General features: G+C 42.5%; 3 protein-coding genes across 3 annotated transcripts in view; 2 read left to right on the top strand and 1 right to left on the bottom strand.

Moving 5' to 3' along the window:
* The window catches only part of LOC132797640 (myosin-VIIa), a 162,651-nt gene that overhangs the window by 96,858 nt on the left and 38,475 nt on the right, over nt 1-27,318 (top strand). The window contains 3 exon segments of the mRNA XM_060809395.1: nt 12,819-13,214; nt 25,469-25,588; nt 25,590-26,445. Of these exon segments, the coding sequence (XP_060665378.1) occupies nt 12,819-13,214; nt 25,469-25,588; nt 25,590-26,445 (1,372 nt within the window).
* On the top strand, nt 17,908-19,482 carry LOC132797672 (PAX-interacting protein 1-like). The gene is made up of 2 exons (XM_060809424.1): nt 17,908-18,094; nt 18,149-19,482. Exons 1-2 carry the CDS (start codon nt 18,040-18,042, stop codon nt 19,276-19,278), a joined length of 1,185 nt encoding a protein of 394 aa, XP_060665407.1. The 5' UTR covers nt 17,908-18,039; the 3' UTR covers nt 19,279-19,482.
* LOC132797673 (uncharacterized) lies at nt 20,372-21,119 on the bottom strand. The gene is made up of 2 exons (XM_060809425.1): nt 20,742-21,119; nt 20,372-20,680 (listed from the first exon to the last, which is right to left on the bottom strand). Exons 1-2 carry the CDS (start codon nt 21,093-21,095, stop codon nt 20,501-20,503), a joined length of 534 nt encoding a protein of 177 aa, XP_060665408.1. The 5' UTR covers nt 21,096-21,119; the 3' UTR covers nt 20,372-20,500.

Below are 27,318 nucleotides of genomic sequence, written 5' to 3'. Positions count from 1 at the left end.
GCCGTTGCCAGCGGTTGCGGATGGACTCCACATCCTCTCTGGACTCTGGCTCCGCCATGGAGAGTAGCGGACCCCCGATCAGGAAATGACCGGGAGTAAGTGCCGCCAAGTCGCTCACATCCTCTGACATAGGAGACAAAGGCCGCGAATTGAGGCACGCTTCAATTTTGGAAAGGAGGGTGGAAAGTTCCTCGAACGTATGTTTTACGGAGGGGCACCAGGTGGGTTGAAATGCCATGCAAGACCTTGATGGCTGTGAGTGGTGACAATCAGGTTGCGGGTGCTCTCCACAAATTCTTTGGAGAGAATGGAGGAGGCTCCGACGAACGTTTTCCGTTGTCAGAGTACATGTGAAGAGGGCACCCGCGCCGTGCCACGAATCGGGAGAAAGCTTCCAAGAACTTTTCCGCTGTCAGATCCGTGGTCGCCTCAAGATGGATTGCCTTCGTGCTGAAGCACACGAAGACACATACGTAACCCTTCGTAAACCGGCGAAGTCTACTCCGGAGTTAGTGAAAGGTCGCAAAAAAGTCGACCGGGCGGTTGGGAGATCACCCATCAGCTGCGACTGGAGCTTGCGGCGATGAATCACGCATGTCTTGCATGCACTAATTACTGTCTTCACCAAGTTCCTCAGCTTGGGAATCCAGAACTTGGTTCGAACCAGCCGCATCACCAATTGGTTGCCTCCATGGAGGGAGACTTGATGCGTGAAGGAAACCAGGAGGCGTGAAAACACGCAGCCGAACGGGAGAATTATTGGATGCCGTTCGTCGTAGGATAAGGAGGTGGATGCTCTTACGCGTCCACAGGAACGCAGGACACCTTGCTTGTCAAGGAACGGATTCAAGCTTAGGATATCGCTTGACCCGATTAGACGATTATGGGACCGGAGGGAAGCACACTCTTTCGCGTATACCCGATTCTGAGCCTGTACAATCAGCCTCTCTTGAGCTTCTGCAAGCTCTTGAGAGCTGAGCGTCTCTGGAAACGAGACCTTGGGTTGGCGGCAACGCTGGGCAAACCTTCGCACATACGCAAACACTCGGAGCGCTCGATCGAACCTGGAGAAACGGTCGAGGAAGTCCTCACATAGGACTTGCGCTGCATGGACCTTCACCGCTCGACACTCCAATTCAGTATCGAGCCCAATGACTGGTGAAGGCCACTGCGCTGGTGAATGCGTCAGCCATTCAGGCCCCTGCCACCAAAGGCGACTGGCCAGTAGCTCTTGCGGCGAGACACCGCGGCTTGCCAGATCGGCTGGGTTATGTTCGGAACGAACATGTTGCCAAGTGCCATTCACCGAGTGAATCTTGGCCACTCGGTTCGCCACGAAAGTGGTCCACTTGCATGGCTGCTTATCCAACCATGCCAGAACGATAGTGGAGTCTGTCCACAGGTACGTCTCAGCGTCGGGGGTGGGAAAATGTGGTAGGAGGGCGGCGGATAATTCTGCCAACAGGAGAGCTCCGCACAGCTCAAGACGAGGTAGAGAGACCGTCTTGATAGGTGCAACTCTAGTCTTCGCTGCTAGAAGGCTCACAGACACTTGTCCAGCTGTTTCCACACGTGCGTAAAGAGCGGCTCCATACGCGCTTTGAGAGGCGTCGCAAAAACCGTGGAATTGGATTTTGCGCCGGGAGTGTAGTTGGTCCATCTAGGGATGCGGATGTCCTGCAAGGACGAATAGTTTCGCAGAAAACTGGTCCACTGCTCTGTGAGATCCGCCGGTAAGGAGTCGTCCCAGCCGATTTCTTGCTTCCAGATTTCTTGCATAAAATCTTGGCCCAAATGACCACGGGAGCAAGCCAACCTGCAGGATCGAACAACTTGGCGATCTGCGACAGCACTTCTCTCTTACTGAAAGATGGTTTGGACACCATCTCGGCGGTGACGAAAAAGAACTCGTCGGACGTGGCCCGCCAACGAATGCCTAGCGTCTTTGCGACACTAGCTTCGTCGATCTCGAGGAAGTCTGCACAGAGCAAGTGATCCTTAGGGATTCTTCTCAGCACATCTTTCGAGTTCGAGGTCCACTTACGCAAAGGGAACCCAGCACTCTCGAGCGCTGCTCGAAGCTCATCTATAGCAGACACCGCAGCCTGCTTAGTGTGAGCTCCTGCTAGGACGTCATCAACGTACATATAATTGGCGATGATGTCACTAGCAAGGGGGTACCGGTCGCGGACATCACTCGCAAGCTGATGCAGAACGCGGATAGCCAGGTACGGAGCACAGTTCACTCCAAAGGTGACTGTGTTGAGTTCAAAGTCGCATAACTTCTCGTCTGGAGTACGGAAGAGCAACCTTTGAAACCGGGTGTGTTTGGGATCCACAAGGATTTGCCGATACAACTTGGTGATGTCAGCGTTGAAGACGAACTTGAAAAACCTCCATTTCAGGATTTGAATGGTTAGGTCGGATTGAAGGATTGGCCCAGTGTGGAGGATGTCGTTCAGATTCTTCCCGTTTGAAGTCGGGCTGGAGGCGTTGAATACAACGCGGAGCTTTGTGGTGGTGCTGTCGGGCTTGAGAACAGCGTGATGCGGCAAATAGTAGTTGCCGGAACTGGATGGGGGGACTTGAGTCATGTGACCCAAATCCAGATACTCTCGAATAACGGAGTCATATTGTTCCTTCAGAGAGTCGTTCCTCTTTAAACGGCTCTCGTTTCTCAGGAACTGAGCGAGAGCGGTAGCCCTCGAGTGACCCAGGTCAACGTGACCAGGATCGCGGAATGGGAGCGTGACCATGTAGCGACCCGTTGAGGTTCGCACGGTCGTGGCGTTGAAGTTAGCCTCACAAAAAAGTTCAGATTCTTTTGCTGGGCTAGCCGGCAGGTCCTCCACCTCCCAAAATTTGGAGAGGAGTTCCTCCAATGGCGGAGTTAGCTCGACGGACAGTCGAGCCGAAAATGACGAAATGGATCTTGAAATGGATCCCGACACAGGGCCAGTCAGGATCCAACCGAAAATGGTCTCTTGACCGAGGAGTGTCCCACAAATGTTAGGGTGAGAGCCGCCGAGCAGAATGGACGGGAGGATGTCAGCGCCTAGTAGCACATCAATCTGCGAACTCTCATGGAATTTGGGGTCTGCCAGCTGGATGCTGGGCAGATTTTCGAGGAGTGTTTGTGGGACGGAACATGAAGGCAGATTCCCCGCTAACTGGGGGAGGACGTACGCCGACGCCTCGATCTGCAAATCGGGTCTGACCGGGGAGCCAATTAAGAATTGGCAAAACTTTCGGGCTTGCACGGATGTATACGGCATCCTCAAGCGCTTGAACAACTTCTCTGAGAGGAAGGTGGCTTCTGATCCGGAGTCGATCAGAGCCCGAGCTGTATAACGGACGCCGAGATGGCATACGTGAATGACAGCTGTGCTGAGCAGAACACCTTGTGTGTTAACTGCCACGAAAGATTGACTGGGTGGAAGTGGACTGTATAGGAGATGGAATGGGGGTTGTGACTGTCGGCGCCGGGCTCACTCGATGCAAGAGTGTATGATGACGACCCTTGCAAGTAAAGCAGCTGTGCCCACTTGCGCACTCGGCCAGGATATGGCCTCGTGCGAAACAATTGAGACACAGCTTCTGTTGCTTTATATAATTGACCCTATCATTGATACCCATCTGGAGGAAACGAGGGCACAAACGAATCCCGGGAACACAACTTGCAGGACTGGGTTTTTGAAGTTACCCGACTCTCAAAGGAGTTGACCTGCTTGGCGACGGGGGCCTCCTTGCGTGAGGCCCGTGGAACCGTCGGAGCGCTCGTGCTGGCTGACACCTCCGCTATCGCTTCTAGGGTGCGATACCGCTCTAGAAGGAAAGCGTTCATGTCAGCCCACGTTGGAATGTCGCTCTTATTCTGTATGGACTGTTCCCAAAGAGAAAGGGTCAATTTGGGGAGCCTCGAAGAACACAGGAAAACCAGGATGCAATCCCAATTCTCCGTGTTGATCTTTGAGTGCTCTAAGGCCGTCAAGCACCCTTGGATGGTGCTCTGCAACTCTTGAATGGCTGCACCCGACTCTTGCCCAATGGCGAGCAAATTGAAAAGGATACGCAGCTGACTGTTCACGAGCAACCGTTTGTTCTCAAAACGCTCAGTCAAGCTGGACCACGCCGACTGAAACCCTTCATTGGTCAAAGGAGACTTTGACACAATGGCATGGGCTTCACCGCTGGTCTTGGAGTTGAGATGGAAAAGTTTCTCAACTTCCGACAGTCTAGGATTTCGGATGTAGATAGCCGTGAATAAGTCTCGGAAGGTGGGCCAGCGAGTGTAATCGCCTCCGAAAACTTCGGTGTCGCACGGAGGTAGGCGACACCCTGTGGCCACGAACGGCACGGCTTGGGGTTGTACGGGTGTACGGGGAGTGATGGCCTGGGAGGCATCAGCTATTTGCTCACTTAGCTGAGCTGACCACTGCTCATAGAGAATATAGCAGTAATCATATTTTGCCTGAATGGTAGGCAACTCGTCTGTCGTCATTTCATCCGACATGACGCAGGAGCAAGCCTCGTACTCCTTCTCGACCTTGTCCCACAAGGCACGCATCTGGTCCCTCCGGACCTGGCACGTGTACAGGGACGCGCTGTCAGTAGAAGCATTGTTAAGTCGCGACGCAAAGTGACTGACACGGTCAGTCGCGGCGATGAACTTATTCAATGCCGAGTCTACCACATTGTGTGCCATTTTGCTGTGAGAACGCGTAACAATTGGCAGCCGAGGAACTGGGACGGAAGCAGCCTTGGTCGAAGGAACCGACGGAGGTTTGGTCACGAGGATCAGAGGCTTGGTACCGGAAGTGGGCGAAACACTAGCTGACCGTGCGGGGATCGGTGATGTGCTGGATGCACGAAGAGCCGAGTCCTTCTTGGATCTAGGCACAGGGGGGTTAGGCGAAACTCTAGCGGCGCTAGTAGAGGGCACGGACAATCTAGCTTTGGTCTTATCGGGTTTGCCCGTTGACATGCTATGCACGGAAGGTAGGAAGTAGCTGGTTTGGAACCCAGAAAATCACAGACAAAAAAAAAATACCAAAAAAACTAGAAAAAAATACCACAGGTGGTGCTGAGATATTTTGTACCCAAATGGGTACGGATTGCGGACACAGGCAACGAACGCAAAGGGGCGGGGAAAAATTCCCGCGACAATCAAGCAAATGATTGTCGAAAGCAAGAACAAAAAAGGCACGGAAAAAATACCACAAAAATACAATACGCTGGAAAAAAACACAAATGTGGTTAAAAATGCGCTGGATGGAAAAATAATAAATAAATTGTCACGGAAAAAAAAACAAAAAATTATTTATATATTTAAATATGGAGATGTGGTGGAAGGAAAAGTGTATTTATATGTAGGTGTGTATTTGTGTGGGTGTATGTCGATGTGTGTAACACTGCCCGGAGTAAGCCTATACACCGACACTTGAGCTGGGAGTTGCTCTCAAATACACACACTAAAAATATCACTTGGCAAAAAAAAAATTTCAAAAAAAGAGGGTAGGGTATGTCGAGTGCGACTACCGCTGCCCTGCCAATCTGTTACTTCACTCGCAGAAGTACTTATACACGCGGTTAAGCATGCACATCAGTATGTACGTATGTATGTATGTGCTTGCACTGCGTTGCCAACTTTTAAGCAAGCGAAGTGCACGTATATTTGTATGTAACACAAAAGAGAGCGAGAGCAAGTGCGGACAACAGCGAATGCACAAGAGTGCGTGTGTGTGTGTTGAGAGAGCGCGAGAGCAAGCGCGGCTGCAGCTGGTGCGCTTGCGGACAAAAGAGAGTGCACCGAAATATGTGTGTATGTATGTATGTCGGCAATTACCGCGACATACAAACGTACAAGAAGTAACGGATAAGAATTAAGCAAAACGAAATTCTGGTACACAACTTGGATTTAAGTTAATTAATTCGTATGATTATATATGTATGGAGTATACAATATATAATCTTTGCACTTTAAAAAATGTTTCTCTCTGGATAATTTACACTTGTCACTGCACTTGCACTTGCAAAAAAAAGGAAAAACACACATGCATACATACGTACGCGATTGGCGGAAAAAACAGATATATGTGTAATTATTTATTATAAATGTAATTAGGCAAAAAACCATGGAAAAGGTCGTCCGAAGAACAAAGAAGGCAATTGACAAAAGCTATGGGAAAAACTTTTGCGCAATATGGCGGAATTGGAGGGGCGGACGACCGTGGTAGAAGGAATAGAAAAGATGCAAAAACTAGTGGCACTTATCTGCGGATGTAAAAACTGGAACGATGAAAAATAGATTGATGATTCTCCGGCTCGAAGGACCAATGTTCGTGGGGGCGCTGAAAAATGTCCAGAATGTTTTGCTTCCCGAAAATAATAACACTCGCGTTTTTCTCACTATATATATATTTGGTTTATTCAGACTTGGCGGGTTATTATTGCGCACAGAAATGGGGGGTAATTGTACCGATTTACAAGAGACGTGATTTGTAACTAATTAATAGAAAAAAGCCAACGGCATTTCGGCGATCTATGCTGAGCGCGGCTCAGCGGTGGTGAGTTGTGGGAGAGAGAAGCTGAGAGCACTGGAGCTTGAGTGCATTCTTACGCACTGAGCGCATTGCTAGTGAGCGAAAAAGCTTTGAGTGCTTTTCGGTCGGCGGAGCGGAGGTGTGCCTCTCACTTAGCAATGCGCTCGCATCAACATAGTGAGTTGAAAAACTGCATAAACTCATCTTCAGCTATAGTGAAGCGAGGGGGGCAGTATACGGCGGCTAGTGTAAGTTCGTTGCCGGTATTAAGTTTTATATTTATAGATGTGGCCTGTAGGTTGTTTTTAGCAAATTTGTTATGATAGTAGTGCTTAATACGGCTTCTGATTAGAATTCCAGTCCCACCATGTGCTTTACCGTCTGGATGATTTGTTCCGTAGAAAGTATATCCTCGTAGATGAAAATTGTATTTGTTTGTAAGGTGTGTTTCTGAAAGCAGCATTACGTCGATTTGATTGTCGAGTAGGAATTGAGCTAACTCAAGTTTATGCTGCGAAACGCCGTTAGCGTTCCACGTAGAGATCCGTAGGGGAGTCATTATTTGGATTGTTGTGAAACCAGCATTTGAATCAATAGATTTTGGTTTCGCATTAAATCTTGCATAGTTGTGCGCATGAATGACATAAATTCTGTAAGGCTTTGTTGTAAGCTGCATATCATAGCTTCGAAGTTGCTTTTTGGCTGCTCCGGCGATTGATGTTGCTGAGCCATGTTCGGTTCTTGGTATGCTGATTGCAGAAATGAACTTTTTGAGGCAGGGATAGCCGGTCCTGATTTTAAAGCGCTTGCGTATGTCACACTTTTGTCAGAGTTAATAGGTCCTAGTGAGGATCTGGCTGCAGTCGAGAAGAAGACTTCAGGGTTTGATCTGGAGACTTTCAACGTTTTATTTTGGGTGCGGGCGGTAATTCCTTTTTGATGGATGCGGCTTTTGAGATCCTTATAAACTGGGCAACCTCTATAGTTAGCAGTGTGATTGCCACCGCAGTTGCCGCACTTTTTCGAGTTGCAGTCATCTTTGCTCGCTGGGCAGTGTGCGGAGTCATGAAGCTCTTCACATACTACACACACCGGGCGCAGTTTACAGTATGACCTTGTATGACCATATTCTTGGCAGTTTGCACATTGTACCGGACCATTGCGTTTGTGCGGTTCCTCAACTGTAATTCGGCGATGCAGCAGGAACTGAAGATTGTATATAGGGTGCACTTCGTATTTCTTCAGGGGCTTATTTTCTGGCTCGAGCTCAACCTTAAAGAGTGGCTGCGGCTTTCTATCCCTGTTAAGGATATTGAAGACTGTCTTTGCGCTAAATCCCTTCTCTTGTAGTGCCTTTGTTATCTCTGCAGGCGTTACTTCAGATTCTATACCCTCGTTACTTCAGATTCTATACCTTTCTCGTATATAAATAGGCGGAGGCTTTGGCTTCCTTTTCTCGACTTCAGTAGATTCGGCCGCCTCTACCTCATAGGCGTCTGCCAAGATTTTGAATCGGTTCGAGTTCATGTCCGTTTCTATTGCAGCTAGGCTAGCATTGCAAGATGTTTCAGAAAGATGGTAAGTTTGGGTAATCTTGTTGACCTGGTTTGCTAGTGTTATTGCCTGCTGCAAGATCGTTGTAAAGGTGTTAAGCTCCCCCCTCGATTGCATTTACCCGTGCAACGACGGTGTTGAGTTCTTTATTTGTTGGTCGTTATTCCCTTCGAGCCTATCATAAGATTCCAGTATTGCGTCCTAATCGGCTGCGTCCGGTGAACCCTTGAAATTCTATTGCATGAGGTGTTCGCGATGGTACGCTTTTTAGTCTGTTAATGTCCTCGGATACTTCGTTCAGATAGTACATCCTGATCCTGAAATTACGTCTTCCTTCTTCGCTACTTTGTTGATGAGAAATTGTATTTTCCTCAAGTCAACAACATCTTATATTCCAAATGCGTACAATTTTTATGATGTGTGAAAGGTGTATGGAGAAATTTTTTACGAAACCTTTTTTTATGAAACCTTGTCTTTATAGTTACATTTGTATCTTTCAGTTTGTCTTGCTTATTGGCTATGAATATTTTCTCCCCTTGTTGATAATTAGTTAGCTGAACACTGTCCTTATTATGACTTGCATTAGCTGTGATATGATTATGCTATATATATATAGAATATATCTTTGGTTTGTCGGTTTGTCGTTTGATGTCTATTGTTTCTTGGTAGTTTAAAATTTTTTTAAAAATATATTTACTAGCTTATTATATGTTACTGACTGAACAGAATTATTGTATCTATCCACCGCTATCGGCAGCAATTTCAAAGGGAAGAGTTTAGCAAATTTGGTGAGAACTCAAGTATATCTTTTTCTCCAAGGTGAACACATCGATGTTCAATATTTCACACAAATAGTTCGGTATAGGAGTTGGTTGGAAGTATAATTTTTCTAGATTCGTATTTCCCTTGGGCCTCTTACCTGTCTGTGCGTTATGTGGAATTTATAATATTTTAATTGCTCCATGCTCCATCCAGTTTTATTCCACTAATTACCAGAGATTTTAAATACTACTTTAGATTACTGACTTATCTGATATGAGAGTATTGATTAGGTGTCGCGTGAAGCTCATGTGTGGGTGCTCGTACTTATATTTCCATCTGTTCTCGTAAATATCAAAATAAATATAAAATTTATTTATTTATATATAAATATAAAATTTATAATTTTGAATATTATAACCTGAGACTGAAAAGGCGATCAATTAAAACAAGGGTTGTGGAGTCCATTGAAATTATTGATGTAGTTGCAAGAGATAAATATTAAGATCATCAAGAACTGTAATGTAATTACTACCAGAAAGCATGCAGAAAATATTGTTAATCCCGTTCGTAGGAGAAATTAAATTTATCCAGCTTAACACTGGCTTAATATTTGGACTTAGTATAAGCCCGAACATCATCAAATATTGTATTAGCCTTGAAACAAAAATCTGTTTATGCGGTGACACCGCAACTAACGTATTAGAAGCAGGGAATTAAACCATCCTCACCTCTGCTAACATCAAAAAAGGACCAGGAGTAAACACTTCGGCATTTAACGACTTAATGTCGTTATGTGGAGCTTGAGAAAATGGTGGGCACGTTTTTTTAGCCAACGTAGACGGAGGAACTTATATTTTGCCGTGGTTGCCTAAAGAGGAGTTTATATCTGGAATCGGGTAGGTGTCCGATGTCGTAACGGCGTTCAATTTTATAAAATCGATGACCATATGATATTGCTTTTCCCCTTTTGGTTTGGGTTTTTTAGGCACTATCCAAACTGGAGAATTGTAGGGACTTGGGCCTAATTATTGATTCACTAATTCAACAATCTGTCGTTCTGCCTCATCTCTCATATTGGATCGGTATGGAAAGCTCTTCGTGTAAATAACGTCCTTGGTACACATGCGAATCTCGGCTTTGACAGTCGTGTCAACCGTTCGGCCCGGCAATATGAGCTCAAAATTTTCTGAATACTCATTAAATAAGTCCTTTATGATCCCTTTGGTACCTTCGCACTATATTTAATAAAGGATACACGTTTAGTGATCGCTTTACTATAAGAAAAATCTAACACCGCAGTCAGCAGCATCCTAGGTGGTATTCGTGAAACGTCACGAATATCGTTGTGGCACGGCGAATTGAGGTATTTCAGCCGGAGTCGGGATAACGCTGGACATCTACAGAGAAGATGCTCAAGTGTTTTCCTTAACCCCGGGTTCGTTGCATTTCCTGCACTGATCACCGTGATACCCACCGTTACAGCATGGACAGCTGACGGCCGCTCCGACTCCTTCATCCATCTTCGACCCGTCGGTGAAGAAATTGAGGGCTTCAGGAATGCATAACCCTTGCCGTCAGCAGTCCGGTTCCATGAATATCGTGTTCATGTGATCAGTACTGGTAAGGGGGATAGTATAGTCCAAGTCTCTACTTGTCTCCCTACCAATGGCGCTGTGACCATAGCCTAGCAGACCCAGATTGCCTGTTGCAGCAATCCTAAGGGACGATTTTGCGGCTATGGATTGCGCGTATAGGTTGAACGTGTAACGAACCGTCACAACGCCGGGGTAACTAGCGCTGTCCAGGGGTTGAAATAAGAAATTTATGTTTTGCTGAAACCCTACAAGCCGAGTATCACAAGATGTGAGACAAATCTTTATATCTGGTCGGGGCAGAGATCTCGATGGGAAAAAAGACACAGTAGTTTTGAGTTTTATTTTTCTTTATTACTTGTTTAGCTGGTTCTGGGTAAATTAATGATAATATGGGTACCTATGCGTCTGGGATTGTCCTCAGGTCCAACGTTGATTGAAATCTTATCGCTGGCTCGCTGGAGCCGTGTTTACTGAGGTAAGGCCCTTCATAATAACGTCATTGAAGGCGCCTGGAATATCTAGAAATGCACCCAAGGCATATTCTTTAAAGTGGTCTGCTTTTTCGATGGAGGCTACTAGAGCATAGAGAGCCGTCTTAATGGACTTGCCCTTAGTATACGCATGCTAATTTGGGGACAACAGATGCTTTGAGTTGCTTCTGATGTGCAAATAAAGTAGCTTTTCCAAAGTTTTTAGCAGGAAAGAGGTTAGGCTGATAGGCCTGAAGTCCCCACTCGAGGTCCTCCAAAGAGTGGGGATATGACCCCATGCGAGGCACGCCGAATAGATTCCCGATAGCCAAGGAACAATCGTAGGCTTGCTGGCTTGCAGCTGGCGAAAGTCCATCGAGACCATCGACCTGACCTTCGTAAAGGAGTCGATAGCCCAAATTATTTTATTGTCAGTAGTTAGACCGGCAGGGGGTCTCAAAACTGAGAGACTAGGAAAGAGCTGCCCGTCACTGTTCTCTATTCCAATACACCCGCGGGAAATTAGCTGAGAGCTGTGCTGAAACTCTTGAAGAGAACAGTGACTGGCAGCTCTTTCCTAGTCTCCCAGTTTTAAGACCCCCTGCCGGTCCACACCCCATCGCCCGACTTGAGCAGACTGGGGCTTGAAGCCTGCTTAGACAGCAGCTTCCTCAGTCGGGTTGACCGTGTTAAATTTCTTAAGAAGCTGAAGTGCTCGTTCACCCTGGATGACTATCGAAAGGTGGACATTTGTCTTTGTCATCTCCACCACGGGCGTTTTCATCAGGACTTTGATACCGTTCAGCCAGCCCCCACCTTCGCTTTGGGCTATCTGAGGTGTTCTCCATCCTTAGAAACTGGAGTTGACCAATGTGCTATGGGTCAACCGCCACTGTTCTGCGAACATTTTCCCATTAGGGTCTCCTTTGTCGATTAGAGCAACGGCCACATGCCGCCGGTTTAAGTGCTCGTTTCCTCCTCACTGGAGCCATGGACTCGACCTTAGTAACCGTCCTTCTCATAAACACACCTGTTTATGGAATGATGCGGCGGAAGATTCTCCTTAAAGGAAAGGAGGCATCTCCGATCCTATAAATTATACATATTCTTGATCAGCGTCAACAGCTGTCGAAAATAATTTTTTAATAGGTATAATTAGTCTCTGAGATCCAGTGTTATTTACGAACAGACAGACATGGATACTGTCTGTTCGTAAATAACACTGGATCTCAGAGACTAATTATACCTATTAAAAAATTATTTTCGACAGCAATTGTTATGTTTGCACGCAGATCAAGTTTGTTTCAAATTTTTTACCACGCCCATTTCTGCCCCCGCAAATCAACAAAAATCGAATAACAAGTGTAATTTTAAAGCAATAAGAAATACTTTTTTATGGGCAAAACCGGCTAATTATTAGGGGTCTTAGCTGCTTTGGCTGACAATATGGTATATTGCGCCGTCTATGGTATATTCTGAATGTGGTGCTATATCGATATACCAAATGTACCATTTGTTATATTTCGAGTATTTTTGAAGTATTTTGGTATATTTTGAGAATAAAACCGCATTATTTTGCTTTTATTCAAAATGTGTCGCAGGTATCTCACAGTCGAGCACACTCGACTGTAGCTTTCCTACATGTTTTTTGTTTTCTTAAACAATTTTATATGTGGCATCAAATATGTTGAATATGGTGCTGTGCTCTATCACTCAACCATTTTCTTTGTCAACTATTCTTTACGTAGTTAGAAATCTATCAAAAGGAATCATCGAATTTTTAAAATTTATTTTATTTGAATTCTGCTCAATTGTCAACAATCATGCATTGTGACATCTACAATTTGATTTGAGAATGATGATTTTATATTAATCTGACTTAATTTAATTTTCAGGCAATGCGTCGACTTGGCACTATAGTATGCAGGTTTTTTTTTTTGGACTCTCGTACTAAAGCCATTGATGTCCATCCTACGGATACTGCAAGCGACGCTGTGCAAAAGCTAGCTGACAAGCTTAATTTAGCTTCAATTGAGGGATGGGCTATTTTTCAATCAAGACCTGATGGAGAATATCATATTAAAACCTACGAATATTTATATGATGTAATATCCGCATGGGAATGTAAACAAACGTCATCTATAAACTATAAACGTCTATCTAATGGATCTTCATATGGTGAAAATCGATTTGTATTTAAAAAAAGACTGTTTAAGCCAACAAAAGAATTATCCCAGGATCCAGTTGAAGTTGGAATGTTGTATGCTCAAGCAGTACACAGCGTTGTCAAGGTATGATTTGATTATTGTTCAAGACACTATTAGCAGGGAAAGCAGATAGCGGCCTTACAATAAAAATATACACATATACATATGTAAATATGATTCTGCACTCGAACTGCGACGATGGTATTCTTTAAATGCAGTCAGATATACAATTTTACGATTGTAACGATTGTTGTACGATTGTTCCATTACATTTTTATATAGTTTCCCTAATTACAAAAAAAAAATGGTATGGATGATAAAGTTTTAATTAATGTTATATCTCTTAATGAGAAATTACCTCCACACGCTTTTTATTCATTGTTTTTAAATTTTTCATTGTTGAGCTACTAAGCTTTTTCAGTAGTTTTCACGCGTTAAACTATTATTTATAAAAACAAGTAAGAAAGTTACAGTCGAGTGTGCTCGACCCCTAGTAAGTAGGCGTTTTTGCCAAACAAAAGTATATCTTTAATAACTTCCACAATTTTATCTAATCGCAACCAAATTTTCAGGAATCATAATTACTATAGTTACTATTGCTAGTATAGTTACTATTGTTAGTGTATATACCAAAATTCGCAGCTCTAGCTCTAAAATTACGCTTGTTATTCGATTTTTATTGATTTTCGGTGGCGGGAGTGGGCGTGGCTAAACTTTGAAGCAAACTTTTTCTTATTTTTTAAATTGTTTCAGTTTATGTTTTTTTCACTGTAAAGGTGGTCGCACGCGACATCCGTCAGAGAATGACCCATATGCTGATTTTGTATTTCTTCTTGTAATCATAAGTTCGCTTTGATTTCGCTGAGCATAGATTTTGGAATTCTAAAGTGGCAATTGTCAAATGCATAAAATATGTCATAAGAAAGTGGAAACGCAGATTTTGTATACATTGCATTTATTGCGTTTCAGCTGCGCGATTTTCACAATTTTCATGGTTGCCAATAATGATAATGTCTGTTTTGGGTCATTCACGTTATGTTCCGAACCAAACCAAACCAACCCCCCGACAGACACTCAAAAACTAGACAACCAACCTGGGCTTTTACTTTCACTACTTACTACCAACGATTACACATTAATATCAATTCACATTTTTGTTTCTACCCCGTGACCATGTATCACACCGCTCAATTAGTTAGTAAGCAAACATCGATATTTATTTATCGATAGTGTCGATTATCATAAGCTCAGAGTAAAAATTTTACAACTCTGCGACCACGTGCTTTTAAGATAAAAATTTTAATTAATTTTAAAGTTTTTTTACAATATGGAAAAAAAGGAATTTCGTGTCCTCATTAAACACTGTTTATTGCATACGGTAGAAGCCAAAACTTGGCTTGATAAGCATTACCCGGATTCTTCTCCGGGAAAATCAACCATTAAGGATTGGTATAATGAATTTAAGCTTGGTCGTGTGGCCACCGAAGACGCTGAGCGTAGCGGACGCCCAAAAAACAGCAGTTACGCCAGAAAATATCGCAAAAATACGAAAAATGGTATTGGCCGACTGCAAATTAAAATTAAAGGAGATAGCTGATGCTTCAAAGATATCAGAAGGCAGTGTGTTTACGATTTTGCATGAACATTTGGATATGAGGAAGCTCTACTCAAAGTGGGCGCCACGATTTCTAGCACCGGACCAAAAGCAACAACGCATCGATGCATCCGAGGCGTGTTTAAGCATGTTGAAGCGCAATAGGACCGATTTTTTTCGCCGTTACGTAACCATTGACGAAACATGGATACACCACTATACTCCAGAATCCAGTCGTCAAACTTCTGAGTGGGTGGTAGCCGGTGAAAGCCGTCCGAAGCGTCCCAAAACACAAATAAAGGTAAAACTATCAACAGCGAAAGGTATATAAAGGTGCTAGATCGCCTGGGCCAAGCGATCAAGAAAAAAACGTCCACATATGGCAAAGAAGAAACCGCTGTTTCATCAGGATAATGCACCTTTGCACAAGTCTATGGCATCAATGGTGAAATTGAGCGAATTGAGGTTCGAACTACTGCCGCACCCTCCCTACTCTCCAGATTTGGCCCCCAGCGACTACTGGCTTTTTCAGATCTCAAAAAGCACCTCCAAGGCAAGAGATATCGATAAAATGAGGATATGATTGCCGATACTGAGGCCTAATTTGAGGGCAAAAGTTCAGCCTTCTACAAAAATGGCATAGAATGGTTGGAGAAGCGCTGGACTGACTGTATAGCCGTAAATGGAAACTATATTGATGAATAAAACTAAATTTTACAAAAAAAAAATGTTAATTGACGGACACACGTAAATATATAATCGACGCATGTTTGAGAGCATCGATTTTGGGTTGCCATTTCCTACTTAAATGTGTAATGCCCTCGCCTTGAAGTGCGTTCTTCAGATGCGCCGCATTCTATTGTTATTATATTCATTATTAATGCAATTTCGAATCCATAGCGTAGGGAAAGTACTACTTGGCCTTTTTTTCTAAATATTTATAAGTTATTTGTAATATGATGAGAAATGATTTTTTTAAGAATTAAGAATAAATAATAATAATAATAATAATTTTTTTTTGAGGTAGGGAAGAAAATGTCTACACACCACCATAGCGACGTCTCGAACTATGGCTGTGCGGGAATCGCATATGCATGCTGCCCCGCTAAAAACTCCCCCTTCCTCTGTTTCAGGGCGAAATTTTCCCAGCCCGGAACCGCATTGAATGCGCATAACTTCAGGCTGGGCGCTCTGGTGTTCTTAGCTCATCGTTTCACCTGCGACCAGGCGCCTCTTTTTGCGTCGGAGGATTCTCTCGACGTGTCTCGTTATTAATTTCCAGTTTTGCTCGTTACTTACGAGCAGTTTGGCAACGTTTTGTGGCCTCCAGATTCCATCGATCTGCGATTCAAGTAGCTCTCTTTCTGTTTGCCACTGAGGGCATGAGAAAAAAGTATGCTCTGCGTCATCTATATCGGCATCGCCATACACGCAGCTTGGCTGTTGGCGTAGTCCTCTTTGGTGCAGGTACGTTCCGCAGTATCCGTGCCCAGAAAGCAGCTGTGTCAAATAGTAGTTTACTTCGCCGAAGTCTCGGTTGCTCCATATTTTTACGTCAGGTATTTGTTTGGCGGTCCACCTACCGGTTTCTTTGTTTGTCCAGCGATCTTACCACTGTTGCATAGTTTCCTCTCTGGGGTCGGTATCAGATTCTTGGTTATTTTGGCGCTTTAGCCAGGTGCGCCGTCGCTCTCTGGCCTTCAGGTCTATAGGGATTTTGCTGCTAATCACCAAGACTGCTGCTGTCGACACTGTCCGGTATGCGGACGTTACTCTAAGTGCCGCCGTCCTCTGAACGGCCAAAAGTGTTTTGCATTTTTGTTTTATGGTCAGGGTGTCTGCCCATGCTTCAGACCCGTAAAGCGGTATTGAGTTTACTGTTGACATCAGCAGTTTACGCTTACCCTCAGTTGGGCCACCAACGTTTGCCATCAGCTTAATGAGTGATGCCACTGCCCTTGACGCTTTTTCCACTGTATGGTGTATTTGGGTCCAGAAAGTCATTCTGGGGTCGATACGGATGCCTAAGTAGTTGAGTGATAATTTTGTTTTTATTATGTCGTCGCTCACGTGCATGTTCACTTCGAGAGGGATGTGCCGTTTTGTTAAAATTATTAGTTCAGTCTTCTCTGTGGCGAGCTTTAGACCATGGGTTTCGAACCAAGCCATTGCTCGCATCATGACTTGGTTTAGCTTCCGCTGCGCTTCCGTCATGTCGCGTGCCTTAATGATGGCGGTGATGGCGTCGGCGAACCCGACAAGGTTGCAGTCGTCTGGCATTTCTATTGAAAAGATGCTGTCATAGCTAGCGTTCCACAGGTCCGGGCCGAGGATAGAGCCCTGTGCTGCACCCGAAGTGACAGTCTTTCGCCTGGTCCTGACGCAAAGTGGTCAGGTATATCAGCTCTCGTTTGCTTAGGTAGCTGCGGACCATGCGCATCAGATAGGCTGGTGTTCCGAAGCGATTTTCTAGCGCGTCGATGACGTCAGTCCATCGCAGACTGTTGAAGGCGTTTCAAACGTCAAGAGCGGCCAGGAGCACTATTTTTTTGGAGTATAATAATAATAATAATAATAATAATAATAATCATAATCATAATCATAATCATAATCATAATCATAATCATAATCATAATCATAATCATAATCATAATCATAATCATAATCATAATCATAATCATAATCATAATCATAATCATAATCATAATCATAATCATAATCATAATCATAATCATAATCATAATCATAATCATAATCATAATCATAATCATAATCATAATCATAATCATAATCATAATCATAATCATAATCATAATCATAATCATAATCATAATCATAATCATAATCATAATCATAATCATAATCATAATCATAATCATAATCATAATCATAATCATAATCATAATCATAATCATAATCATAATCATAATCATAATCATAATCATAATCATAATCATAATCATAATCATAATCATAATCATAATCATAATCATAATCATAATCATAATCATAATCATAATCATAATCATAATCATAATCATAATCATAATCATAATCATAATCATAATCATAATCATAATCATAATCATAATCATAATCATAATCATAATCATAATAAGCAAACAATAAGAGAAAATGCGTAGTAGGCTTTAAAATAAGGAACTATATTTTGTTCTCATTATATTTCTAAACTTTCAGTTTTTCGGACTTTTAAAGTTTTGCAGTTTTTTGTTTTGAATTTCAACATTGTAGATTTTTATTTTTGGCTGTTTTTTATTAATCGTAAGCAGTTTAATAAATCCAAATTAATTTAGAATGGCCTTTCTCAAGGTATCGTTAACAGGGAATCAATTGCTTCACACGAGACCAAGTTAGTTGCGACTCACTAACTGATTGATTGATTATTTAAGATGCTGCATTATAGGTTTCTTTTCTATATTGAGCAAGAGTTATGGTACTTTCCGGCAAGCGTTGCCCAATTTCCCATTTCCCAGCGCTGTGAATATCAATCGACATCAGGCGGTCAAATCGCGGCCAGTGCAAAAATATCGATATCTAACGTCAAAGCTGGAGACTCGCAAATCCAAAAACTATGTTGCCTTTATCGACGACGAATGTGAGAAGAAAAAGCTGGATAAAAAGCAGAATTCGAAGCTGCATGCAGAGCAATTGAAAAAGTTAATGTTCAACGGCAGCGAAAATGATATTACAAAACCGTTTGTTCAACCCAAATTCTTACAAAAACAGGAGTTAAAGGATCAGCTGCAGGCGAAATTCCAGCTAAAGTTGCAACAGCAAGAACAACAACAAAAGAAGAAGCAAAGCTTGACGAATGTAAATCAATTTTATCAAGATGAACGCAAGACAACATCAAATCCTTTAAAGCGGCTGAAAGCTTCCTTCGTTAATGATGATGCATCGATAGAGTTATTACCAATGTCATTACCACAGCTTCAACCACCAAAGCAGCAGTCTCAACAACAACAGCAACAACCAAAACAACAGGAAAAACATGCAACTGAGGCAAATTATTACGAGAGAGTGTTGAGAACACAAATGGAGAATATGCAAAGGATCAAGGAACGCGACAAGGAAATCAAAAACCATTTCGAGAAATTCAAGGTGTACGAAAAAATGAATCAGCTGATGAAACAGGCGCATGATGCCGAGGATAATGATAATGATAACGCATCGCAACCCAAATCCTACAAGATTTCTACAACGATTGCAAGGGAACGACAGCAACAGCATCACATACGAAATGTTACACGAAATGCGGTGGAATTGCAACTGCTGCGATCAACACATCTAAGGCATACGCCCATGTATAAGCAAACCGTTACGTTTGCACCCTATACTCCCGTCAATGATAGTTCCGATAACGGCGACATTATCGCCAGGCAGCGATCCAGCAAATCCAAGCAACAATCGAGTCCCCAAAGCGAGTATCACGCATTCATGAAATCAACTCGTGCCATCGAAATGCTACAATGTGATTCGGTCCTTTACAAGTTGTGCAAGAACTCTATCAAGGACCGCAACTCTAAATATTGAACACAGTCTCACACGCTCGCAAAGGGATCTTTATATTCACCTCATGGACAAGTTTCTCTTAATCTGTAGATGCCAATTGTGTGTGTGGTTTGTGGCAATTTTGTTGTTATCCATTTTATTGTGAATTTCATTGTAAATTGTATCAGTAATATTTCGATTTTATTTAAGATTGGAATCTTTAAGAATATGAATTTAGGATCATAATCAATGCTTCAATTATTATACAAGGACAAGGTCACACGCACAATATACTAGCTTTGTCGCTTTCGATAATCGATCGCTACCACACTGCTGACGACTGGGGCGAGCGCTGTGTGCCTTCTTGAAGTGCAGGAGCGTGTGGTGGTCCTTCTGACACACCCTGCAGCTTCCCGCGCTGCGGCAGGGTTGCCCGGAGTGTTGGTGGGCCAGACAATTAGATCGGCCTCGAATTCAGGCAGGCTTCGATCTTAGACAGAAGAGTGGATAACTCTTCAAACGTATTTTTTTTGTGGTGTAGGTCGTAAAAGAGTGTCTTAAAACTCTTTACGCCGGCTTCCCATAATCCACCCATATGTGGGGCGCCCGGCGGGTTGAAGTGCCAGGATAGGCTTTTGTGACCATACTGTGCGATGATGCACTCACTCGTCGCTTCCCAAAAGTCGGTGGAGTTCATCTTGTCATCTCCAATGAAAGCCTTCCCGTTGCTATGAAACGCGAAAATGCGGCCAGGAATTTCTCCGTCGTGAGATTTGATATCGCCTCCAAGTGAATTGCCTTTGTGCTAAAGCACACGAAGACGCAGACATATTCCTTGGTGATGACTGGCTCGGCTAGTGTAGTTTTTGACTTCGAATGGGCCAGCGAGGTCAACTCCAGCGTGCGTGAACTGTCTCGAGTAAGTCGTCCTTGGGCAAGTCCCCCATCATTTGGGTCCGCAATCTCTTCTTGTAGATCACGCAAACCTTGCAAGCGTTACAGCTGGGATACTATCGATGGTCGCACCATTCGATAGTTTCGATGTTTTCAAAGCAAAAATTCGATAGTATCGATAGTATAGTCATATTTACTTCATTTTTTCCCATACATAGGTTTTTGGTTTTTTAAGCTATATACATAATAAAAAAGAGAAAAAAAGATCAAAATTATTCCATCTTATCATTAACATCAATTATAAGGTAACTTCAACAGAGATCATAAAAAATTCAGGTCATTTTTGATATTAAATTAAAAACCAAAAAAATTATTGTATCCAGGAATTTTTCTGCAAAAATAACAAAATGTCCACATTATTCGCCTTAAGCGAAGCTCTGCGGTTATTTATCACGAGTCCAGCCTTGCTGAACATACGTTCCGACTCAGTCGAGGTTGCAGGAACACAGAGAAATTTCGGCAATAATTTTTTTAAATTAGATTCATTATGCTGAAATAAAAGAAATGTTATTTATGTTTTCCTTATGTTTAGTGAAAACTGGAACACTTACCTTCCAGGATTCTAGGGGATCTACATTTTCTTCACAGTGCTTTAAATTAAAGTACTGTCTGAGATCGATAATCGCATCTGCTCTTTTCGAGGTTGGTAATTCACTAATATTTTTTTGAAGAAATGTGAATAGGGTTTGGCGGTTTTGAGAAGGTGGTGGTGGCTCTGCTGCATGGGGTACGGAATCACAAGAGTTGTTAATGACGGTGACCTCATTTTCCAAAAACTTTTCGGCCTGTACAACGTTAAAAGGAGAACGGAAGCCTTGTTTTTTGAATCTTGGGTCTAGCAATGTTCCGATTCGCGGCAAAAAACGTTCTTCATACTTTGTCAGCCTGGTGACAATGCTGTCCATCAAAAATGTACAGGCTGCAAATCCCTCACTAGACTTAAGGCTCGACTTTGAAGTATGTAACAGACCACATGTTATGGGAATACATAACGAAACCGTCACTGTAGAATTTGAAGATACTTGCTTTGTTGCAGTATCCAATGGAGCAAGTAACTGTACCAGGTCCGTTAGGATGTCCAATTCGTCTACAGTGAACGGTTGTGGAGCTTTTGATGTACTCAACAAAACTTTGCCGATTGCCTCATGGGTTTTTAAAATCCTTTCTATCATAAGGTAAGCACTGTTCCATCGAGTAGGAACTTCCTGCTTCAGACTATATTTCATGTTCCCATCCTGGTAGTCTTTCAGCTTTTTATACGCTATGGAAATGGATTTAAAATAGGTAACTGTAGTTTTGCATTTGTTTAGGATAGGGACCAAACAGTCTAGCTTGAGACATCCTTGCACCACTAAGCTTAATGTATGGTCAAAACATGGTAAATTTCTTTTTTGGAGCAATTCACACGCCTTGATCATGGAGATCGCATTGTCTGTAACTATTGCCACAATTTTGGATGATATGTCCCACTTGTCAAAAACGGCTTGCAAACTGTCCTTAATATTATCTGCTGTGTGGTTTGTTTCCGAGAGCAATTTATTTGTAGACAAAACGGCAGTTTGCAGCTTAAACTCGTTTGAGACGAATGTGCATGTCACTGTCATATAGGCTTCATTAGCTTGTGATGTCCATAGATCCGTGGTAATAGCGCAAAATTCTATTCCTTTTAATAGGTCCATAAGTTTTCTTTGTTTTTCCTCAAATTGCTCTGCTATTAAAACATTTTGCAAGGTCTTTCGAGAGGGTAACTTGTACCGGGGATCAAAAACATTCAGCATCTCGCAAAAGCCAGTATCTTTCACAACTGAGAACAGGCGCATGTCTGTGGCTACGTATTTCATGACAGACCTATCAAGTTCAGCTTTTCTGTGGGAATTTGAATCATAGGATGTAGTTACAAAAGAATCTATTTTTTTTTAAGTCGACGGCAAATCATCAGCGCCTAATGTTGGATGTATGCGCTTCATGTGGTCGAAAAGATTCGATGTGTACCCGCTTGTCTTGTACACCTTATGACAAAATACGCACTTTGCCGACTTACCATCATTTGATCTAGTAAAAAACTTCCACACTTTTGATTTCCCAATTCTGGATTTTTTCGGTCCGTTGTTCTCTTCGTCAGAGCTGTTTTCGGCTGATTTATTGATATCCACGCCTGTATACATAGATAAATACCAATTACGTCGTATATATGACCAAAAATTATTATAATTATCTTTTCTCTTGAGATTCACAAACTTGTCCATGCCATAGAGCCACCACCTCCTTTCAATTTAAGTTAAGCTAAAATGCGCTTTTATTAGAAAAGATATAATATCCAATTTTTTAATTTCTCTTACCCAAATTCCGCAACCAAACCTCGTGTTTTATTGAAATGTCAGTGATGTGAAAAATGCCCAGCACCATCGATAGTGTCAAAAAACTATCGATGGTGGCTCAGAAAGGCAAAAATTCGATATATCGATAGTGCCATCGATATTATCCCAGCTCTAGCAAGCGTTGATGGTGGATTTGATGAGGACCTTCAGCTTTGGAATCCAGATTTTGGAGCGAATCAGACGCATGACGACTTGGTTAACCCCATGTTAGGATATACCATGGGTGAACCGAACCAATAGTCGCGCAAAGGACGAGGAATATGAGAGAATGATTTTATGACTCTCATCAGCGAGTGGGACGCCCTCAGACGCCCATAGGCCCGTAGAATCTCTTTGCCATCGAGAAAAGGATTCAAGTTTCGGATTGAATTTGAAGAAGGAACCTGCTGCTTGGACTGTAGACAGTGGTATTCCTGCGGAAAGGTATGTCGTTGAGCCATGACGATTAGCCGCTCTTGGATCCGTGACAGCTTATCCGCTTGGATCACGGTAGAGCTTGGAACTGCCAATTTCCGACTTCTATCGATGAACCTGAAAACATAGGCGGAAGTGCGAAGGGCTCTGCCAAAATCAGAGAACTTACTCAGGAAATCAGGAATAGGAGGTAACTTGGCGATGTTACACTTAATCCGTTGCTCCAGCAGAGTCTCCGAAATGGGACTTGGAGATGTTGGCCATTGATCCGGTTGGAGATGAAGCCACTCTGGTCCATGCCACCACAAAGGGTTATGAATCAGTTCTTGTGGCAGGACACCTCGGCTTGCAAGATCTGCCGGGTTGTGCTCGGATCGCGCATGCAACCAATTCTTGAAGTCGCTGGCTTGGACTATTTTGGCCACACGATTGGCTACAAAGGTTGTTCATCTGGGTGGCTTGTTCAACCAAGCGAGAACAATTGTTGAATCGGTCCAAAAAAAAGTCTGGAAACTTTCTGCTGGAAGATTCAGGAGGAGGGCCGAAGATAGCTCAGCCAACAGGACTGCGCCACAAAGCTCCATACGCCCTTTCACAGAATCCGTGGTACTGGAAAAAGAACTCGTCATCGTGAGCTTGCCAGCTGATGCCCAGAGTTTTCGCAGTACTAGAGTCCTCGAGTTCTAGGAAGTCCTCTCGGAGTGGGTGGTCTTTTGGGATGTTCTTCAGCACGCTCTTATTGTTCGGCGTCCACTTCCTCAGCGTGAAGCCAGCGCTGTCTAGGGCTGCACACACTTCCGTAATGGTCCGGATGGCCTCTGCCTTAGTGTGTGTCCCTGCCATGTCGGCGTCCACGTACATGCTGCTGGAGATAACTCGGCTTGCGAGAGGATACTCCAAGCGTATGTCTTCAGCAAGTTGCTGGAGGACTCGTAGGGCCAGAAAAGGCGAGTAGTTGACACCAAATGTAACTGTATTTAACTCGAAGTCACTGATCTCACCGTCCGACGTACGAAACAGAATTCGTTGGAACGGTGTGTGCTTCGAGTCCATAAGGATTTGGCGATACATCTTCGTTATGTCCGCATTGAACACATTCCGATAGTATCGCAATTTGTGGATCTGCAAAGTAAGATCCAATTGGAGAATGGGCCCTGGTTGAAGGATATCATTCAGACTTTTGACATTTGAGGATGGACAAGAAGCGTTAAAAACGACCCGCACTTTCGTTGCAGTGCTATCTGGTTTGAAGACGGCATGATGAGGCAGATAAGAGTTAGGAGTCATGACAATCGCCTCCGGCTCGAAAGACCAATGTTTGTACCGATAGTATTGCCATTTGAGGATGGACAAAAAAACTTTAAAAACGACCAGCACCTTCGTTGTGCTGCTATCTGGTTTGAAGACGGTATGATGAGGCAATACAAGTTAGGAGTCGTGACAATCGCCTCCGGCTCGAAGGAGCAATGTTTGTAGGGGGCGTCTTAAAAATAAGTAAACACTTGCACTTTTGCACGGAAATTTGATCCTTTAGAATCACGTTTTATTGTTACTTGAAAAAACTCTTGTAGGGAAAAAGCACTAAAAGTGGGCAAGGTGACCATCATGAGAGGAAACCTAGATCAGTGTGACTGCGCGTGTGACAAGGTCACACAAGTGTACTAGCTTTGTCGTTATCGATAACAATCGATCGCGACCACACTGTCAGCTGGTCTGAGTGGCCTGCCATCATCTAAATTAACGAAACGTTAAGTTTGTTTTTAAAAAAAAAGCGTTTTGCTTTATTCAGCTACAAAAATGAAACTAACTTATAACAATTCTAAGTCTTAAAATGAAAGCTCACTGCCGTCGCTGCGATCCCACGTTATTGCTGGTTGCGCAAGTGTCCCACGATCGATATTATGCTGACACAGGGCATGTGGCACTCGCTGCTGCTGGCGTTCCCGCGTTGCTGCTGGTTGCGCAAGTGTCCCACGATCGATGTTATGCTGACCCAGGGCATGTGGCGGATGTTCTGCAGACTTTGCAGAATTGGCTGAGTGCATTTCAGGTGTCGATGCACTTAGCCATATTCTGATGTGTCAACATTGTTTTTAACTTATATGTAATATATATAATATTATTTTTGTATATTTCGACTGTATTTTTCTTACTTATTTACATATAAGTATAAGATTTTTGTCGACACGTTCTGCGTTTCTTTTGAATTAAAGAAAACTTCGGTTTGACCGCTTGACCTCTTGATGCGCTCGTTTTGGGAGCACTAGAGCTGAAATTGGTTGCTGGTGTATAAACGCATTGTGGGTGAGCGAAAGAGCACTGAGTGTTTTTTTGATCCTTGGAGAGGGTAAGAATGCCAGTCACTAAAAACAGTAATTATTTTCTTAACACTAACTAGAAATGCGTGTCATATACGCAACATGTACGCAACACATTGCATAAGTTATTGAATAATGTGGAAATTATTATTATTATTTTCTTTTCAGTGCGATGATTTCCCAGTAAGTGAAAAAGTTGCTCTACAACTTGCTGGTCTGCAAGCTCAAGTGGCGTTAGGGGATCCTTCCAATCAACCCAAACCCGAATATTATTGTGACATTAGTAGCTTTTTTACCTGCCCGTATATCTAAAACAAGAGAACAACAGTTTTGGATACCGATTCTTGCACAAGCCCATCGGCAATATGGTTCATCGAGAAATGAAATGACCGCTAAAGTTCTTTACTTAAGTTGTGTTATGCAATATCCACTTTACGGAACAACAATGTTTAAAGTTGTATACAAGGGATATTGGAATTTTGTTAATAACATTATTTTAGGAATTAATTGTGATGGAATCCTGTTTATTCAGCCTGAAGACAGATTAATTATATATCAGTTCAAATTCGCTGATATAGAATCTATTATGATACATCCAAGTGATAGTTTTATAACTCTATCACTTAATCGGAACTCTCAACAAATGACTAAGCCGGTAAAAGATAAAAGCTTTTTGTTAGATTTACAAAAGTGTTTTGTCTTTGAGACAGTGCAAAAAAATGAAATTGGATCCCTAATTATTTCTTATTACCCTTTATTATCAAACTGGATACTGAATAATTTTGATTGTTCCAAGAGAGGAAAAGGAATTACGTCTGAAGATAGATCGAGATTATATCAAAATGTTATTATATGTCGAAGGCAATTGATTGACTTGAGCATTGTTCGAAAACCGCAAGAATCGGGAGGATTTTTAAGAAACACATTACGTCGCCTATCTAAACATCGAATTGAAAAATTAAGGTCTGAGCAAAGAAGTAATCCTCAAGACCACGGGGAAACATATAAAGGATTTTCTCATGCGTTTTGGGCATTTAGTAAACAACAAATTTCATCATGCCTATCTTCACTCTGTGATCAGGATGAAGCCATTATGATTCAAGTATTTGATTCGATTCTTCAATTTTCTGGTCTTGGCACATGTGGTAAGTATTTTTTATGGTAACCAACTAAATTGAATCAATTTTGAAAAGTACTAACGATCGAAGATATCAAATACATGAATTTTAATAATAACTGCAGTCGTTAGTTATTGATATATTAATATATATGTAATTAACTACCGACAATTTATAGAAACTATAGGCGAGTAAATATAACTCATTTGTTCCCAGAAAGTGGGACAGCGTGTAGCAAATATTTTGCCACTGTTATGTAAACATCTTTATACGGATATTTTTTTAAACCCATCGGAAAGCATCTTTGACCCCACAAAGTATACATATTAACTCAAGCCAGGGTGCTAGGTGATAAAAAATATATGTAAAGTTGATATAATAGCTCAAAGCCTTTACATCATCGGTAAAGTCAAAACAAAAAAGAACTTACAGAATGATGGCCCCGAAAACTTTTATACTTTACAGTGCTAAGTTGCCCTTAGTGTGATATTCAGAGAGGGTCTTTTGACTTTGTCCATCTAACTTCATGCTTAACTTCTCCCAACTTCAGTTACTTGATGCAAGCTTCTTTGAATCAACTCTTTGAAAGTTTTGAAATCGTTATGTTAAACAGCCGACTAATTCTCGAAAATATTCATATAGTGTTGAAACAACACGCGTTCATTGTCATGTAAATTTTCAAGCACCTGCCAAGATACTTCAATCAACATAAGATGTTAGATATCTCGAGCCGCTTGCTCAATTAGATAATCCTTAACATAGTGAAACAAGTAAGAAAGCTACAGTCGAGTGTACTCGACTGTGAGATACCCGCTACCCATTTTGAATAAAATAAATATAATTTGCGGTATTTTCTCAAAATATACCGAATATACTGCAAACATACTAAAAATATACCAA

The sequence above is a fragment of the Drosophila nasuta genome, unplaced genomic scaffold, assembly GCF_023558535.2.
Source record: "Drosophila nasuta strain 15112-1781.00 unplaced genomic scaffold, ASM2355853v1 ctg16_pilon, whole genome shotgun sequence".
Lineage (NCBI taxonomy): Eukaryota > Metazoa > Arthropoda > Insecta > Diptera > Drosophilidae > Drosophila > Drosophila nasuta.
This window is presented reverse-complemented; position numbering and strand designations above follow the sequence as displayed.